The sequence below is a fragment of the Vulpes vulpes genome, chromosome 10, assembly GCF_048418805.1.
Source record: "Vulpes vulpes isolate BD-2025 chromosome 10, VulVul3, whole genome shotgun sequence".
NCBI lineage: Eukaryota > Metazoa > Chordata > Mammalia > Carnivora > Canidae > Vulpes > Vulpes vulpes.
Window position 1 is genome coordinate 17,501,890 of NC_132789.1, and position 19,003 is coordinate 17,520,892.

Sequence of the window (19,003 nt, forward strand, 5' to 3'; positions counted from 1 at the left end):
CACGTGGCCCACCTGGAACCCTGCTAGGTTCCAGATCAACTCACTACTCCCGGCTGCCTCTCCACACAGTGCCGTGCTCACCGCTTTTATGCCTGGATCGGAATAATACAGCCCAGCGTGCAAGGCTCCCATAAGGATTATGGAAAGTATCAGCAGAGGGCCTCTAACAGGACCCAGCATAATACAGCTGGCATCCTATAAAGGGAGGCACCTTAGTAAAGCCAGTAAGAATAGGAGATCAGGAGTCACCAGGCTCAGGTCAAATTCCAATTCTGCCATTGGCTGGATGACCTCAGGCCTCAGTTTCCTTATCTGTGAAATGGAGATGATATACCACCTGTCAGGGCTGCTATGTGCAGATTTCATGAAAAAAGCATGCACAGCGCTCAGAATGGGAGCAGGAGCTCAGAACCACACAGTGTAAAAGCTTCATGCATGTCACTCTCTACCCCCTTCTGCTGCTGTATACTTTTGCTTAGAATTTATCACGGCCTGACTTTCACTATACACCTGCACGCTTATGTGTGTACTGTCCATCTCTAGGACAGCGCTGGGCAAACAGGAGGTGCTCAATCTATGTTGGGTGATCGATCACTCTGATTATATTAGTAACACACGCCAGCAGCTCATGCTCATCAGGTTTGGTTCCAGTGTCTTTAAGGCCCTCTGGCACCTGATCTCATTTGCTCTGTGTTCAAGGCCAGGGTGGGCAAACGTTTTCTGTGAAGGGTCAGAGAGCAAACACTTCAGGTTTTACAGCAGGACCGCCAGATAAAAACACAGGCTGCCCAGTGAAATCTAAACTTCAAATACATATGGAATTTCTTTTAGTCTAAGTATGTACCAGATACTGTGCAGGCTTATACTAAAAGATTCTCTGGTTTTTCTGAAATTCAAATTTCAGCAGGCGATCTGAATTTTTATTTGCTAAATCTGTCAAACCTATTTTCAGGCCACATACCGTCTATGTCCCATCCTCTCTCGTTTTCACACCCCTTTTTAGGATGTAAAAACCATTCTTGGCTTAAGGGCAGTGCACACACAGGCTGGATTTGGCCACAGGGACCCCTGGCATAAAGCACCCAGCACTGTGCCTGTGGCTCACATTAGGCCAAAATAAAAACCAGCCGAGCTGCCACCTGCTCCTCCAAGTCCTGCTGCCTCGGTGCTGGCTCAGAGCACAGCTCACCCCAGCTGGGGTCCTGGGTGGTTGGCGCCTGGCAGTGCAGCTGGGTGAGTAATGCTGAGCCAGCAGGAGCTAATGAGATGGAGGCCCCCTGCCTCTCCCGGCCGCGAGAAACTCACAGTGGAAAGGCCGGTTCATTTAGGGTGTCTGGACCGCCTTCAGGGTGACTTTTAAAAATAGCTCGCAGCATCTGGGCAAAGTGAGGAGGAGAGGGGAATGAGCAGAGGTCAGCTCTGCCTCCCGGGTGGGCCTCCTGGATGCTGAGGGCGAGATGCACATGCCCTAGCAGGCCAGCATGTCCAGCCCCGCCTCGGACCGCGGGCCCTCAGACCCAGCCGTGGGTGTGCCTTTGCCCACATATGCCTTCTGCCAAGGGTCCCTCCCGACATGCTGCAGCTAGCTAAGTGCAACTCAGGCTTCAGCCCAGGTGTCACCTCCTTCTGGGAGCCTTCCTGGACTCTCCATACCCAAGCAGGGATAAATGTACCTCTTCCATGTTCTGCCAACACCTGCCTTCCCAGCACTTCCCTTCACAAGAACCACAGCTGTCCCTCATTCACTTAACATTTATGGAGCACCTCCTAGGAGTTTGGTACAAGATGACGAGCAGATAGAATCCCTGCCCTTGTGGACATGGCAGTCTACAGAGACAGATACTAACCAAGTACAACAAATGGGTACATGACAACAAAAAAGTAGGCCAGTTCCCTGCAGCAAAAGAATTTAGTTCTTGGAGAATAACAAAGGAACTTGAGCTGATGAGGTAGGTCTAGCGGTCAGGGAGGGCTTCCTGGAGGAGGTGATGCTCAAGATCTAAGGTGCAAACAGAACTGAACTCTCTGGTTTCTCCAACTCTAAACCAGAGGAGGAAAATGCTGCCCCTGCAATTGCCCCCCCCCCCCCCAGCCACCCTAGAGCTCAACGGAAGGAACAGATGGAAGGACAATGTGGCAGGGAAAGGCACGACATGGAAATAGCTGGCGGCTTTTTATTTTTTAATTTCTTATGGGGGAGGGGGCGCACAGGAGGTGAGTTGGGAAGGCCTGGAACAGGGCTGCGAGCTGTGACTGCTTCTACCATGGGGCCCTACCTTCCTTTCCTGCCACATCCTGTCCCCTCCCCGCCCCTTCCCACGCCCAGCTCGGTCACTTGTGCCATTCCTTCTGTAGGATTCCCACCCCTGCCTTTGCTTTGTGCTTTGTGCAGTCCCCTGCACCTGATATCCTCACCCACTCCGACCTCCATCTCCAGCTCTGGCAAAACCACTGCATCTTCTGGGACTCACTAAGGTGTCCTCTGCCCTCCTTCCGGAGCCACCCCCACCCCCCACCCCCTAGGCAAAGTTGATGGGACCTCCTCCACTTCCAAGCTCCAATGGTCAGCTATGAGCACTGGGCTCTAGAGTCAAACTTCCAGAATTCAAACCCCAGCTCTTGCACAGAATCTTGGGCAAATCTTTCCCATCAGTAAAATGGGTATCTGTATTTGCCTCACAGGCATAAGATAATACATCAAAAGCATTTAACACAGTGGTAGCCGCACAGTAAGTGCTTTACACACTTATTTATGAGGTGTTCGCTGAGCCTGGCACCATGCTTGGGGCATTATTTTATTGAATCCTCAGGGTAATTAGGTGAGATGGGTGTGGGTGCATATTTTTACAGATGAGGAAACTGAGTCTTGGTGAGGTCAAATACTTGCCCAAGAGCACATGGCTTTTTTTGTTTGTTTGTTTTGTTTTTTTTTTTTGCACATGGCTTTTTTTTTTAAGTTTATTTTTTTATTTTATTTTTTAAAGATTTTATTTTATTTATTCATAGAGACAGAGAGAGAGAGAGTGAGGCAGAGACACAGGCAGAGGGAGAAGCAGGCACCACACAGAGAGCCTGATGTGGGACTCGATCCCGGGTCTCCAGGATCATGCCCTGGGCTGCAGGCGGCGCTAAACCGCTGCGCCACCGGGGCTGCCCGTGCACATGGCTTTTGAGTGGCAGAGTGGGGACTCGAACCCACGACCATCTGCCCTGCACTGAGCCTGGCACACAGTAGGTTCATTTATTCATTCAATACGTACTGGTGCATCCCACAAGCTACGTGGGTGCTTCACATCCATGAGCCCCAAAGATTCATAACAAGCATGCCATGTGGGTGCCATTGCTACTACTCTATTTTCCCAATGAGGCAGCTGAGCTAGGAGGGATGGAGACCATCTGGTTCGTGAAGAGGCTGGGATCTGAATCATCTCCAGCTTCGGAGTCCCAGGTGGCCAACTCCCTGCTCCTGAAGTCCTGGCCCTGCAACACCAGCCAGGTCCACCTCTGCCCTGCCAAACCTTTTCACCACTGACCTCCCCAGGTGTGCCCAATACCACCCAGCTCCCTCTCCCCTCTGCACATAGGTCTCCAATGGAGAATCATGGTAGCAAGAGGGAAACCTTCAACCTGAAACACGTATTACTGAAACCAAAGAATCTGAAAAGGCTACATGCTGTCCAAATGCAGCTGCACGGGATCCCTGGGTGGCGCAGCGGTTTGGCGCCTGCCTTTGGCCCAGGGCGCGATCCTGGAGACCCGGGATCGAATCCCACATCGGGCTCCCGGTGCATGGAGCCTGCTTCTCCCTCTGCCTGTATCTCTGCCTCTCTCTCTCACTGTGTGCCTATCATAAATAAATAAAATTTAAAAAAAAAAATTAAAAAAAAAAAAAACACAAATGCAGCTGCAGGACATTCTGGAAAGAGCAACACCATGGAGACGGCAAAAAGATCAGTGGTTGCCAGGGGTTGGGGGCAGAAAGGGATGAACAGCAGAGCGCAGAGGATTTTTAGGGCAGATAAAGAGATGTATAGGAAATCTCAGTACTTTCTGTTCAGTTTCATTGTGAACCTAAACGTGCTATAAAAAATAAAGTCTATTATTAAAAAAGAAGAAAGTAAAAAAGGAAATATCTTGTCTGTGCTCTGCTGCTACTGTAGGATGTCAGCAGGGATCCCAACGCTCTGGCACATAGGCAAAGGGCCTCCTTCCAGATGGGTTCCTCCCTGCCCTCAGCCCATCGCAGCCTGCACAGGGCTGGGGCCTTCTCAGAGAAGGGGTCTGAAGGCGTCTGGCACACAGCGAGAGCCCAGTAGCCGCTGGTGAACGGATCAAAGCTTCCTCTCCTGGACTCTTGCTCTCTCTCATACACGGTTCCAGAACAGCCCTGCCCCACCCTCCCACCCACACACTTCCACCCTGCCCTCCACATCCACACAGATGGATAATGAAAGCAGAGACACAGGACGGTCCTTCTGCAGCCCCATCTGTGCCTGTGGGAGAGAGCGGGGGGGCGGGGACATAGGTGATGAAGCCATGGCACCTGGATCTTCAGAGTCCTAGTGCTAGCAAAGTCTTCCCTCTTAGCACCTGCCCTAAACATGGCTGTGGGCCTTACAAGGGAAGCAAAAGCCTGTTTCTCAGTGGGCTGCTGCTAGGACAGCCCCAGTTAACCCTTTTCTGGGATGCTATAAATAGGCACCACGCATCGTTCCCTCAGAGTATAGGGACTGGCCAACCTGCCCTGACCTGGAAGCAGGGCGTTCTGGGCGCTGAGATTGGGTTTCCCTCACACAGGTGCCCTGCACAGGTGCTCAGACACCCCCTGACGAGAAGGTCACGCAAGGGCCTGGTTCTGGGGCATTCACCTGGGGGCATTTTGGCAAAAAGGTCCCCCCAGCTACACCTCCCGCACACAGCCACTCAGGGAGATGATGGAACTGTGAAGACAGTCAATCCCCCGCCTCTCCATTCCCGGAGAAAACAGCCTGCGTGTCTCACATTCCCAGCCCACGCCCTGGAGACCGGCCAGCCCTCTCCTGGGTGCTCTGCTGCTGTGTGAGGCGGCTCCCCTGGCAACACGCCCCACTTCCTCAGACCCACGGGCCTCGTGGATCAGGAAGGCACGCACAGACGCTGGAGCGGCCTCAATTCTCTCTGGGGGTCTGGGCAGCTACAGGAGATAAGAACACGAATTCCAGATGGTTGCTTCAAACAGCACAGGGTGAGCCAGAAAACACATTAGCCACCTCTAGCCTACACTGGGAGGAAAAGCAGCCAAGCATCACATCCAAGGGCTGGGTGAGTACCCTGGCTCTGCTCCCTCACCAGCTGTGTGGCCTTGGGTAAGTCACTTCACTTCCTTCGTGCTTCAATTTACTCCCCTCTATAAAAAGGGATAATAAATAGGACCTACCCCTCTGAGCTGTTTTAAGACTGAAATATGTTCATGGATGTAGAGCACTTAGCACAATGTCTAGGACACAACAGAACTTTCTGGAAAATGCTCTGTGCCTAAAATGTCCAAAACGGGATCCCTAGCCACATGCGGCTACTTGAAACTTGGGACAACTGAGCAACAGGATTTTTTTATTTGAGTTTTACTTCCTTTAAATATAAACATGTAACACTAGTGGCTCCAATTGGATGGTGCAGGTCTGGAACACAGTAGGTGCCCGGTAAATGCTAATTATGATTGTTGTTAGGGGTGGTTGTTTTTGGAGGGCTCACTGGGTTACAAACTAGGGAGCATTTCATTTCTGAGCAAGCCGAGATCGGGGAAACTGTATTCATCTTCAAATTCCAGCATCTTGCTGAGCGGTTCTGAACCGCATTTGGGTTTTGGGGTTGTGGACCTCAGAGACGTACTGAGGATACTCTCTCCCTACAACAAGTACAAAGTGTCTGCATAACTTCAGGGTTGCCCAGGCCCCTAGATCCCACAGACACCTAGCACCCAGGAGGTCACTTCCGCACCGCGGGGCTGAGCTCCAGATGCTGGGGCCCTCACCCTGCCCAGGCAGGCATCTGTGTCTTGTCTGCCTAGTTCGTTCCCATGTCCCTGCCTGGTCATGTCACCTGGACTTCCTCTGGGTCCCCTCCCTCCCTCTCACTGGGCTGACCCCACAGCATCCCTCCAGCTTGACAGATCTAAGCGATGAGTCCCAGAGTGATTGGCGCAAAAGCCATATGTGACTGGGGCGGAGGTCCAATGAAACCTAATCCTGAATCTTCCAGGAGAACCACAGCAGGGGGGTTGGGGGGGGAAGGCGAAGCTCTCTGTCTGCTGATGCCAAGCTGGCAGGTTGTAACCTGAGAGCTGGGCAACATTCTCCCTCCCCACAGAGACCAGCAAAGCAGAAAGCTAGCACAGAGAAAATCAGTGCAGAGACCAGAAAACACAGAGGGTCCTGATGACATCATTGGAACCCCTGGATAGAGCTGTACCTGAAGCTGGCCTCACTCCAAACTTCCCAAACCCCTGAAACCATAACGTCGATTTCTTAAGGCTCTCTTTCCCTCTTGGCTTGATCTTCATATATTTATTCATTGTTTGAGCTGGTTTGGTTAGCAAGTTATCATCCAAATTGAAATGGGTGGAGCCGGCTAAAATACCGCGCCGTGCTACATCTCAGTTGTGTGACCTTGGTCCAGTTTCTTAACCTCTCTGAGCTTCAGTTTCTCTCATCAGTAAAGAAGAGTCGCTATTTGTACCTGCTCTATAGGAAGCTCGCTTTGAGCACTAAATGAGATCAAACAAAGCAAGTTAGAGCAGCATTTAATAAATGGTGGTTGTAAAGATGTCTAGTTCTCAAAAAGAAGGAAACAAATGCATGATAGTTGCTATAATTCTAATTAAATGTAATTTACTAAATAATAAAAATTAAAAATAATAAAAATTAAAAATTAAAGAAGAATCCAGTCAAGGTCCCAGGTATCATCAAGTCTCAAGTCTTGAGGCTTCCGTTCTCTGATTTTTAAGTAGGAGACTCACTGCCAAAGGAACGGTTATTGTCCTTTACAAAACTGAGTTCTTTCAAGTTTGTCCAATGAAAAAGCACAAGAATCTATTTATTTCTTGTCTTCCTCTACTACTCAAGGAAAAGTACACTGTCTCCCCCTGGCCTTCAGCACTTAGCTGCTCATCCAGGGCCTCGCGGTGGCTAAGTGACAAGACCCGCAAGCTCACAAGGGCGTCAGAATTTCTTCAGCTGAGGGATTATTGCCACGAGGCCAATGAATAAGCAGACCCAGAGGGAAGATCCAACTGCCCACCTCAGGATGTTGAGGCAGCCAGGCAAGACTCAGCCTTCCCCACCCCCGCTCAAGGGCTCGTTCCTTTGGACCCCAAGAAATACCCTCTTCCCAGTCTGCGGCACTGCTCCTGTGGCAGCAGCACCCCCAGCCTGGGGCTTACCCAAAGAGAGCAAGATCCTACACTGAGAACATCTACAAGTTCATGTGACTGACCAGACAGGGCAGCACAATGTCCTTCTGCGACTGATTTCTATCTTGCTCTTAAATGGGTAAGCCAAGCACTCTGCCTGGTCCCTTCATAAATACTGGTGAATACCTGGCAGTGATAGCATCGCAGCAGTGCTGCGCGGTACAGGATACCCTCGCCACCTGATGCACGAGGACACCAAAGCTGGAAAGGTCCAAGCATCCACTAAATGGCAGGACTCAAACTTGGAACACAAGGCTGTCCGATTCCAAAGCCTGGACCTTTTGCCAACTCCACGTGCTCAGAGGAGCTCATCACCATATGTGATAGGTCATTGGTTTCAGCTCCGGAGTGATGCGGAGCCCGGTTCCAGAGCCAGAATCCAAGCTGTACCACTGACACTGTCGGTGACCTTTGGTGACTTATTTGCCATCTCCGTGTGTCACTATCCTTACCTTTAAGGGACAGTGTTTTATCCACTTTGTGTGGCTTCATGACAATTAAATGAGGCCATCACCATAAGATGCTCAGTAAATACTGTTTAAGAAATAAAAAAATCTTTATCCTGTTAGAATGCCTTTAGTTGAGCCTTTGCTTTTCCTGACCAGAACGAAGATTCCCAGATGGTCTTATCAGTGACCGAGTTTTAATAGGTCTTAAATACAGACTTGGCAAATTCCTTGTTGAGAAAATGCGAGAGACCTGGCTCTCGGGGAGGGATGCTGGCCAAATCTGATGGTTTGAGGTTCTTAGAATCCTGGAGCTGTCCAACTGCGTCCACTTGGAAAGCAGAATGGCATAGGCAGAAGGAAACTGCGGGCGGCCACAGGTGGTTAGGGGCAGCGCTGGGACAAGGACTTTGGTGTCCTCACTTCCCATCCTGGGGTCTGCAGCCAGCAAGTGGGGTGCACAAATGCCATTTCCTACCTGCCGACCAGCAACAAATGCTACACTACCATTTCCCGGAGCCCTTCAAGAGGTTACTGCAGGGAAGACCCAGCCAGACTGCACAGGAGACATAACCCAGCCGGAAAGCTAGGCCCCACCTGCCACCCTCCTCACATCAAACCAGGGTGCTAAAGCCCACCAGGCCCTGTGCTAGCAAAAGCTCCTGGAAGCCGCATTGCCAGAGACCTGAAAAAAGCATCAAAACACACCGCACGGATGTGGCTGCATTATTCACGAGGAGAATTTCTGCCAGCTTAAGCCTGAAAACACGACACACGTGAACTGATCTGAGTCAACCCTATAAGCATCAGAGAACCCCAAAATATCCACACCCAGTATTCCTGCATCTACTTGACTGGCAAGTATTTCTGGAACCCCTATTTGGCCAGTGGGGGAGTGGGGCAGAGTAAGGCGCTGTGGTTTCTAGCCTAAGAATTGAAAGCTCAGAAGAGAACAGCGAAGTTTCTTCTCTTGCCTAAAGACTCTGTGCCCCCGATTTGTGCCCTGCATTTATTGCTCGGCTGTGGCCAGAGCAGTCCGCAACGTGGATGAATTCATGCTTCTCCCCTTGTTCAAAATTCTCCCACGGGTCCCGTCTCATTTCCGGGGGGGCCACAAGACCCTGCAGGAATGGCCTCCTGCTCCCTCTCTGACCTGTCTCCTCCTCCCTTCTGTTCACTCCACTCCAGGCTCCTTGACCTCTTTGCTATTCATCGTTCCTGACTCAGGGCCTTTGCCTATGCTGTTCCCTCTGGCAGGAACACCTTTCCTGCAGAGGTCAGCAGGGTTCCCTCCTTCCCTTTAGGTCTCTGCTCAAATGTCATAGTATCAGAGGCCATGCCTGACCACCTCCTCTGGAAAGCACTGCCCATTCCGCTCCACTCACTTTCTTTTTCTTTTCGTTCTTTTCTTTTAAGATTTCTATTTATTTATTCAGGAGAGACACACAGAGAGAGGCAGAGACATAGGCAGGGGGAGAAGCAGGCTCCCTGCGGGAAGCCTGATACAGGACTTGATCCCAGAACCCGCAATCACGATCTGAGCCAAAGGCAGATGCTCAAACACTGAGCTACCCAGATACTCTCCACCCACTTTCTAGCTTTATTTTCCTCACAGCATTTGTGACTTCTAACACAGGCATACTTTGCTTTCTTGTACTTTGCAGACACTACTTTTGTTTTTCTTTTCTTTTTTTTCTTTTTACAGATTGAAGGTTTGTGGCCATCTTGCATCAAGCAAGTCTGTATCAGCACCATTTTCCCAATAGCATTTGCTCACTTCCTGACTCTGTGTCACACTTTGGTAATTCTAACAATATTGCAAAACTTCTCATTATTATTATGTTTGTCATAGTGATCTGTGATCAGTGATTATGAAAACTCATGATGGTCAGCATTTTTTAGCAGTAAAATGGTTTTTTTTGGAAGCCTTCACCTCCCACTCCCCTTAAAACATGTATACAATATGTACAATAAAATAAAAATAAAATTAATTGTAATATGTGACATAACACAGTATTTCTAGATTAAGATGATTATATTAAAAATATAATAATTATATTATTTTTTTAGACATAATTCTTTCACACACTTAATAGACTACACTATAGTGTAAACACAACTTTTACATGCACTGGGAAACCAAAAAATTCCTTCGATTTGACTTATCACAATATTTGCTTTCTTCTGGTGGCTTGGAACTGAACCCACGATATCTCCAAGGGGTGCCTGCATATATTTATTGTTTATCTATCTGTCCCCCAACTAGATCCTATGCTTCATGAGAGCATGTGAGCAGGGATGTCGCTTTGCACCTTTTCTACAGTTCCTAGAGCTGTACCTGGTACATAGTTGATGTTCAATAAATATTCCTGGAAGAAAGGAGGCAGCAAAAAACGTCAGGAATGGAAGGAGGGAGAGGAGGTGGGATAGAGAGGAAGGAAAGAAGAAAGGAAGGAAAGGAAGGAAGGAGGCAGGAAAGAAAGGAGGAAGCTTTCTTCTAAAAGTGGCAAAAAGCTCCATCTTGGACCTGTTACCAGCTGATACTTTCTGAAGTCCAAGTCCAAGCAAGACCCTCCTTGCTCATAAATTTTCTACAGCTCCCTGCCGTCTAATGGAGCAAAGCCCCGAGCATGGTGCATCTAGCGGGCCTTTGCTGCCCCATCTCTTCCCCTACATACGCCTGACCTCAAGCCATGTCTCCGGGGACTCTGCTGGACCTCTGTGAGGCCACCCTTCAGAGCTGACAAAGCAGGATTTGAATCCTGGCTTCTCCACAGACTGGCTGTGTGACCTTAAAGTGAGCTGCTTAACCCCTCTGTGCCTCCAGCTCCTCCTTTATGGAGCGAAGGAGACAAGTATCCTCCCTCCTTGGGCCGTCATGAAGAAGTGAAGGAGTTTTCCAGCACAGAGGTTTCTCCTTCTCAACCACAGTGCCAGTCTGGGCTGACACTTCTTGGTGGGGGGGGGGGGGGGGGGAGGGGGGCTGTCCTCTGCATCGCAGGAGGTTGAGCAGCATCTCTGGACTCTACCCACTAGATGTCAGTCACACCCTCGTTTTTGACGAGAAATGGCTCCAGACATTACCAAATGTCCCCTGGGCTAGGGCTGCCAGATTTAGCACTAGGCACTTTACTTCTGTTTATCTGGAATTCGAATTTAACTCGATGACCTATACGTTGTCCAGCAACCTCACCTGGGGGGCAAAACTGTTGCCCCTCTTTTATTGAGAAGAAGTAGATCCAAGTGGAAGCACCACAGGGATCTCAGTAGAAACATCAGTTGATTCTCTCACTTCCTCCAATCTTCTTAGGATGTGAAACCCTCCTCCACCATCCCGTCACACCCCTACCCTGTCCCAAGGCTGGAAGGCACAGCTCCCCAAACGCGCCCAGCTCAGCCGCTGTGGCAAGGGCTCCCCATGGCAGCTCTCATACCAGCTCCAGTTTGCAGAGGTCCACAAGAGCCTCCTCTCCAGCACTGGCCTCATCCCCCTGCCTCCTTCCCCCGGGGGTCTGTCCTCCTGCCCTCAAGCACCTGCTTTTGTCTCTTCCAATTAAGAGGCCTCCCAGGCCTAGCCCAAGGCAAGAAAACAAGGCAGTTAGTCACTTGGCTTCCGTTATCAACCTGGCTCAAGTGGCTGGCTCCTTTAATGGCAGTCGTCATGGCAACAAGAAGCCGGTCCCTGCAGCTGCCACTCTGGGAACCAAAACAAAATTAAGGGTTGGAGGCTGGGAGGAGAAAGGAGGGGAGGGCAAAGCGAGCCAGGGTGGAGCCAGAATAGAGCTGATTGGGTTTAACTGCAGGAAATCTCACCCAGGCCACCCTATCTCCTGGGCGACACTGGGGAGACAGAAAAAATAAGATGCCTGCCCAGAGGCAGCTCAGGCTAATGTGGTGGGTGTTTTCACATCGCTTATCCTGACAAGTGATCTTCATCCTCACTGGGAATAAACTGAAACTCAGACCCTTGTGAAGGTACAGACAGATGCCCCTCTAAGGCTGTGCAATTACAAGCCATCAAGTTTAGCTCCGCCCTCTTCCTCCACCTAGCTCCTGTCCTCCCCATCCGTTTTCCCTGTGCTTTTAGGATAGGACTTCCAGCTCTGCCCCTCTGCATTTGGCACCATGCTCCTTCCTCTCTGTCCTCCAGCCACTTCAGAGTCCTCTCATCACTCAAGTTCACGGTGCTCCCTCCAGCCACAAAGTCTTTGTATATGCAGTTCCCTCTGCCAGGAATGGTTCTCCTCTGTCTTCCCACCTCCTGCCTTCATCTTAAAGGTGTGCTCATCCTTCACGTATCTTCTTTTTTTTTTTTTTTTAATTTTTATTTATTCATGATAATCACACACACACAGAGAGAGAGAGAGAGAGAGAGGCAGAGACATAGGCAGAGGGAGAAGCAGGCTCCATGCACCAGAAGCCCGACGTGGGATTCGATCCCGGGTCTCCAGAATCGCGCCCTGGGCCAAAGGCAGGCGCTAAACCACCGCGCCACCCAGGGATCCCCTTCACGTATCTTCTTAACATCACTTCCTCCAGGGCGCCTTCCTGGGCCACCTTGACCTTGTTGTATGTTCTTGTGGTGCCAAGTACCTCTCCTTCACACCTTGGCGCAAAGGCTGTCATAATCCTCTGAATTACACTCAGAATGTCTATCAGGATCTGTGTACCAAAATGGGAATGTCAGCCCTAAGAGGGCAGGACTTCTCTTATTCACTGCTGCATCCGCAGAGCCCAGTCCTGTGTCTGGCACACAGACACCCTTCAGTAAATAAACATGTCAGAATTTGAACCCAGCTCTGGGTGAGCCCAATGCTCCTTTCTTGACCTGCTTCATGGTTCTGAGTCGTACTGGCTCCCAGAGTCAGCACAGGACAGAGCTTCCAGCCCCATAGCCGCTGCTGGCTTTTCTGGCTTCTGTGGCTCAGCCCAAGCTTGCAAACCTTGTCTAAAGAAACTGACTGTTAAGCCACCCTTTCCAGGAAGAATGACGGGAGGTACCTTTGGATGAGGCTATGACAGGCAGGGATGTGACTTCTCTGAACCCAAAAGATGAGGAGAAGGAAGAGCAGACTTGACTCCCAGATTTCTACGCAAAGAGTTTGCCTCCACCATTCCATTGAAGACTGGCTCTCTGATACTGGGACAAGATGCTCTCCCAAGAGGTGGGCAGAGGAAGGCAAGGAGAGAGGAGGTCTGCTTCGGTGGGGCATGGACTCATCGCCACGCCCTTAGGGGCACCCATGCTGAACAAGGGGTTCATAGAAGACTTGAACTTGTCTTCCCTTGACTGCTTCTGTGCCCTTGAGAAATCACTTATCCCGTCTGGGCCATTTTTCACCTCTGTAAGATGGAAATCATTCCATCCACAGCTGAGACTGTGGTGCCGTGGAGACACGGATGAGCACGTTTAGGATATAGAGGTAAGAGCCTGGCTCTGATGTCAGACAGATCTGGGGGGTTAAGTCCCCGGCTTTGCACCTTCTTGGCTGTGTTCTCTTGAGCAATCCACACCTCGTCTCCAGGCTTGGTTTCCTTGTCCATGAAATGGGGGCAGCCTCAGTCACCTCATAAAGTCACCGTGTACACAGGATATGGCACAGAATAGTACCCACTCTATGGAAACTCTGATTACTGAAATGATGTGCCCTGAGAAATGCAGAATTTAGAATCAGCCACCAACTTGTGGCTATAAACCTGCCTTCTGACTGCAGATCCAGGGTCAAGGACCTTTGCCCAAACTTGCGAGGTTCTGTCCCTGACCCCTTCAGGCACCAAGCAGGATGCCAAGGGGTCCCTCTGATCAAGTGATGGCCTCAGCCTTAGGCCAGGCAGAAAGCTCATTCTAAGCCCCAAACGCGGCTGCTCCCAGGACAGAGGATGCAAGCTGACAACTCTGGTCACTGGAGGCAACGTGTCCTCCACAGCTTGCCGATATTCCAAACTAGACTGACATGGGTAGGACCTCCAGGAGCATTGCACCAATGCCTCTTTCTCCAGCTGTGGAAGCTGAGTCCTTGAGAGAGGAAAGGACTTGTCCAGGGCACCAAGGGAGCTCCTGGCAGAACCAGGCCAAAGGCCCAGCTGAAGCCCTGCCCAGAAGCAGATACCGAGAGGCACTGCCCTCCCTGACGCCTTGCTCCCAGGCTCTTCTACCTGTAGACCCCTTCCATTGAACCAGCAAGCCATTTCCTGAGAAACAGCCATTCCGGGGATGCCTGGGTGGCTCAGTGGCTGAGTGTCTGCCTTTGGCTCAGGGCTTGATCCCGGGGTCCTGGGATCGAGTCCCGCGTCAGGCTCCGCACAGGGAGCCTGCTTCTCCCTCTGCCTGTGTCTCTGCTTCTCTCTGTGTATCTCTCATGAATAATAACTAAACGCTTCAAAAGAAAAGAAAACACAGCCATTCCATGTGACAATCTCCGGGGAGTACAAATTACATCTAGGTTTAAACAATGAACAAAGAGACTACAGGCTTTTAACCTGAAGGCTTTTGAGAGAGTTTCTATAAGACACCCTCCACCAACTCGTCATCAGAAAATTGCAGGTGTGCAGGTTTTGTTGGAAAGATGGTCTATCTAGATAGAGCTTTCTTCAGGTCCCACAATGCCTCTAAGAGGGCCAAACTGAAAAGTTCTGGACCTTTCTGAGGAACTCCACATCCCTCATTACGGATCCTTATTCAGAAATGCCAGAATATACAACTAGCTCTAGAGCTGATTCTTTGAACAACACGAGACATGCCACACAGAGACCTACGCACAACATGCGCCCATGCTTTCTGAGGAGGGAGGGGCAGCCACAGGTCCCCTCTTCCAGGCTGTCTTTGATGGCTGACTGCCACCATGCAGGGAGGGGCTTCTGGGTGCTCAGTGCTGACACCAGGCTGACACCCTCCTCGTGTGTGCACACGCATGCGTACACACACACACACACACACACACGCAATCAGGCCAGCCCCAAGGTCTACAGCCATCTGTGATCTCGGGCTGAGGACTCAAGGTACAGAGGTGATGCCGCTCAACAGCGATCGGGTCCCAGGTGAGGGATGTGAGGCAGCATAAGGAGGGCAGCACACACACATACAGTCACACATACCTGGTCGCAGCCTCACTCACGCACGCAGAGACTTACGCATCACACGGTCACACACCATACTCACAAAAACAGATCCACACACAGACACATGTACACGCAATACGGAGACACACTTGGTTACCTCCAGGCAGATGCACAGACAGCCTCAGACACACACTCACAGCACATGTCGGCGCCCACACAGGAGTGAGCGTGCTCCACACACAGTCCGGGCATCTACATGCTTCCCAGGAACCCACCACTGCAGGTTCGCCCCTCTCCGGGAAGTCGAGGGCTATTCGCTAAAGGCTAGACTGGGCTCCCAGCTGGCCCCAAGGAGAGTGAAGGGGGCGGAGGGGCAGGTGAACCCTGCCTGATTCGCACCCTACTGCGTGTCGGGGGTGGGGGGGTGGGCAGGGGTGGGCAGGGGTGGGCGAGGGGAACTCGCCTGCCAAGACGCCCTGGCACAGGCCCACAGATGGTGCAACCCAATGACCAGGGACTTTCGGGGAGGGAGTCCCCAAGCTCCTGGGGGCGGCTCTAAGGACTGAGACTTGTGGGGAAGGGGAGATGGGGGGTGTTACCCAAAGTGAACCGTTCCCTTTTCCCGAAGTCTGGTCCTCCTTCTGCAGCCCTACCCAGCCCCTCACCTCCCAGTAAGTCCAGTCAGCCCCCAGGTGCTTGCCTCCCCTTAATGAGACCCACCCACCTGCTCCTCCACAAGAGGGGGTCCTACCCAGACACGCCCGGGTGTGCCCCATCGGGGGCGGCCCTCCCGCTGCGTCCGCCCCTACACACAGCAGCCAAGCATCGACCCCGTACCTGAGGCCCCCACCCCCAACTCACCCGCCTCCAGTCCTACCAGGTGAGCCCCACAGCTCAGGTGGCCGCCCCGCTGCCACGGGCCCCCACCCCTTTGGAGACCCTTCCCCCGGGGGAGCTCCGGCGGCTCCCTCCGCAGGGTCGCGCCCCCGGCCACCCCACCCCCGGCACCTACCTCCTTCTTGACAGTGCGCAGCAGCCTCTGCCGCGTGTCCGCCTCTGTGGGACGAGACGGGGGGACGGCGGGTCAGCCGAGCGCTGGGGGCGGGGGCACGGGCCGCCCTCCCGCCGCCCCCGCGCCCCGCGCCCGCTCACCCGCTTACCCGCGGGGCCCGAGGCCATGGCCGCGCGCGCTGCGTTCCCGACCGGGCGGCGGCGGCGGCGGCGGCGGCGGCGGCGCTCGCTCGCGGGCTCGGCTGCAGCAGCCGCGGCGGGGCGGGGCCGAGGGCCCGGTGACGTCAGGGCCCCCCGCGCGGCCGCCCCGCCCCGCCCCGCCCCTCCCGAGCCGCCGCCGCGCGGCCGGGCGCCCAGCGGGAGGGTCCTCCGGGCCGCGCGCACGCCCCAGGCCTCGCCCGGCCCCGCCCCGCCCCCGCGGGCAGCCCCGCCCACCACGCGCGGCGCCGCAGTCCCACCCCCTGCGGGGCGGGGCGGGGCGGGGCGGGGCGGGGCTGCGTCCCTTCCTGGACGTCCGCTCGGTGCCAGGCTGGAGGCGGCCGCGGGAGCCGGTGGGACTGTTCCTGACGCTCTCTGGGCCTCAGTGTTCTCATCTCTAAAATGGACAGAATATGGGACGCCCGGGTTGCTCGGCGGTTTGGCACCTGCCTTCCGCTGGGGGCGTGACCCTGCGATATTACGAGATAGCTGCTCTATTATTATTAATCATTAGTATTATTGTTATTATTGAGAATCTTGTTCTTTGGCTTTCTGTTGACTCTCACTCGAGATTTATTCATTTGTTTGATAAGTATGATTTGAATAACTGCTTAGCAAGGCTTTATATTCAGACTCTCTAAATCTTTTGTTGGGGGTGTGCCTTTCTAGAGAACTCTGGACCCTGAATGTGAAGGTACGAAACCAGAAATCGGTTGTTTGGTTAAATTCTTTCTGTGGAATTTCTCTGTTCTTATCAATAGTTTAACTTCAACCCCCAGACCTACGTAAGAGATTTTCACGTTAGGCTCTTCAATCTCTTGTCCTTGAAATACCGAGTCTTTTGGCAGAGATTCTTACGTGTCCCAGAGTACCCAAAAGATGAGTGACTCCACTTTTTCCCCTCATTTTGGCCACTGAAGATTTGCTTAATGTATTTCTCTGATTTATGTTTATCTCACGTTTGTACTAATAATGTTGGACCTAATGTTTATCCTTTCTTTCTTTCTTTACACATACACACACTCACGAGACTATTCTGGACTTTGGTGCAGGGGCCGTTTATGGGTGAGGCTTAGTCATACCAATTCCCTTTCATTCTTGATTTCTCTCCCTATTACTATCACTCATCTCCTGCCACTTTAGCTCAACTCCTAGACTTGCTCATGACTGAAATGAAAGCTGGAGTTTTTGAATAAAGAAAAGGAAATGCCAAAAGAAAGAAAGCTGATAAAATTAGAAAAGAGGAGAATCCCTCTGACCACTTAAACATATATTTGTATATATGTATATGTGTGTGTGTGTGTGTGTGTGCTTGGTATACATACCATATACATACCATATACATACATGGTATGTATGTATTATATATGCGCGTATATATTTCAGTGGTATTATGGAAACTCAAGAATTTCATTGCTAAAATAATTTTCTATGCCAAGTGAATACCTATTTGCATTCGCTTTCATAATTATTTCTATAATTGGTTCTACAAGTAAATGCAGAGATAGCTGCATAGGCTTACTCCTACCACCTGCTTAGTACAGATATACAGAGAAGGCAATACTACATATTTAAATTATTCTTCTTGGGGATCCCTGGGTGGCTCAGGGATTTAGCGCCTGCCTTTGGCCCAGGGCCCCATCCTGGAGTCCCGGGATTGAGTCCCACGTCGGGCTCCCAGCATGGAGCCTGCTTCTCCCTCCTCCTGTGTCTCTGCCTCTCTCTCTCTCTCTCTGTCTATCATAAATAAATAAATACATCTTTAATAAATAAATAAATTCTTATTTTCTAACAAATCGTATAATCACAATATTGGAATGATAGCTCACTTAGTCTTCTGTTCCTGCATTCCAACACCCGGGTCCTTTCACAGAAGATAGATGCTCTCGCGCAGCCCCGGTGGCTCAGCGGTTTAGCGCCGCCTACAGCCCAGGGCGTGATCCCGGAGGACGTCAGGATCCCTGCACGGAGCCTGCTTCTCCCTCTGCCTTTGTCTCTGCCTCTCTCTCTCTCTCTCTCTCTCTCTCCCTCTCCTCTCTGGGTATTCTCAGGAATAAATAAATAAAATCTTAAAAAAGAAAAGAAAATAGATGCTCTCTGAGAATTAAATGGTCAAATATAGAGAGGTAGATGGCTAAATGTAAGTGCTATTTGAATAAATTTGCATATGAAAGGACCTCAAAAAACTTCTGTTAAGAAAAATCTATAAATCATTTTTATCTGAGATGACTCCCTTTCTGTACTCATGCCAGCATCTCTGGAATCAAAACAAAAGTTCCAAAGTTTTCAATAAGATCTTCCTTCTTAGTTCTCAATCAATTGGTTATCCAGTTACTAAGTTATCTGTTTTATATGGAAGGATTTCCATATTTTGTGGATGTAATTCTTAGGACCTGGTCAAAATGCAGAAGAAGAAGGGGAATGGAAAAGATATTTAGCTGGGAGGAAAAAAAAAGAAGAAGAAAGAAAGAAAAAAGAAAAATAGAAAATTTGGATCAGTAAAGATGCTGAATTAGATAAATATGTTAGAAATTCTAGGTCATTAAAATATACTGTGTTACTAGAGCTAGAGGCTTTGATTGGTCTTGTTCTTTGGAAATTCCAGTCACATGGAAGAAAATCTCCACTGAAATGTCCCTAGAACAGATACTGATTAAAACATACACTGTTTCACATTTCTTTCTAAAGAGATTTTCTTTAGTTAATTTTGGCTGCCTTTTGAGTGAAGCCGGAGACTACCATGGGATCATCGCTCTCAGAAAGCCAGGAGTCCCTGAAGTCCCTAGTCCAACTGTGATTGCATTACCTCTGACACAGAAATGCAAAGCAACAATAAACTCAA

At 50.8% G+C, this 19,003-nt stretch overlaps 1 protein-coding gene and 1 long non-coding RNA gene across 2 annotated transcripts in view; one reads left to right on the forward strand and one right to left on the reverse strand.

Moving 5' to 3' along the window:
• The window catches only part of LOC140594319 (piwi-like protein 1), a 127,253-nt gene extending 110,186 nt beyond the window's left edge, over positions 1-17,067 (reverse strand). The window contains exons 1-3 of the mRNA XM_072725252.1: positions 17,020-17,067; positions 16,113-16,492; positions 15,965-16,008 (exon numbers count right to left, since the gene is read on the reverse strand). Coding sequence (XP_072581353.1) covers positions 15,965-16,008; positions 16,113-16,492; positions 17,020-17,067 — 472 coding nt within the window. The remainder of the gene's footprint in view (positions 1-15,964; positions 16,009-16,112; positions 16,493-17,019) is intronic.
• On the forward strand, positions 4,990-9,951 carry LOC140594285 (uncharacterized). The gene is made up of 2 exons (XR_011995034.1): positions 4,990-5,345; positions 7,101-9,951. It is a non-coding gene; the product is annotated as an uncharacterized lncRNA (long non-coding RNA).
• Positions 17,068-19,003: the final 1,936 nt, after the last annotated feature.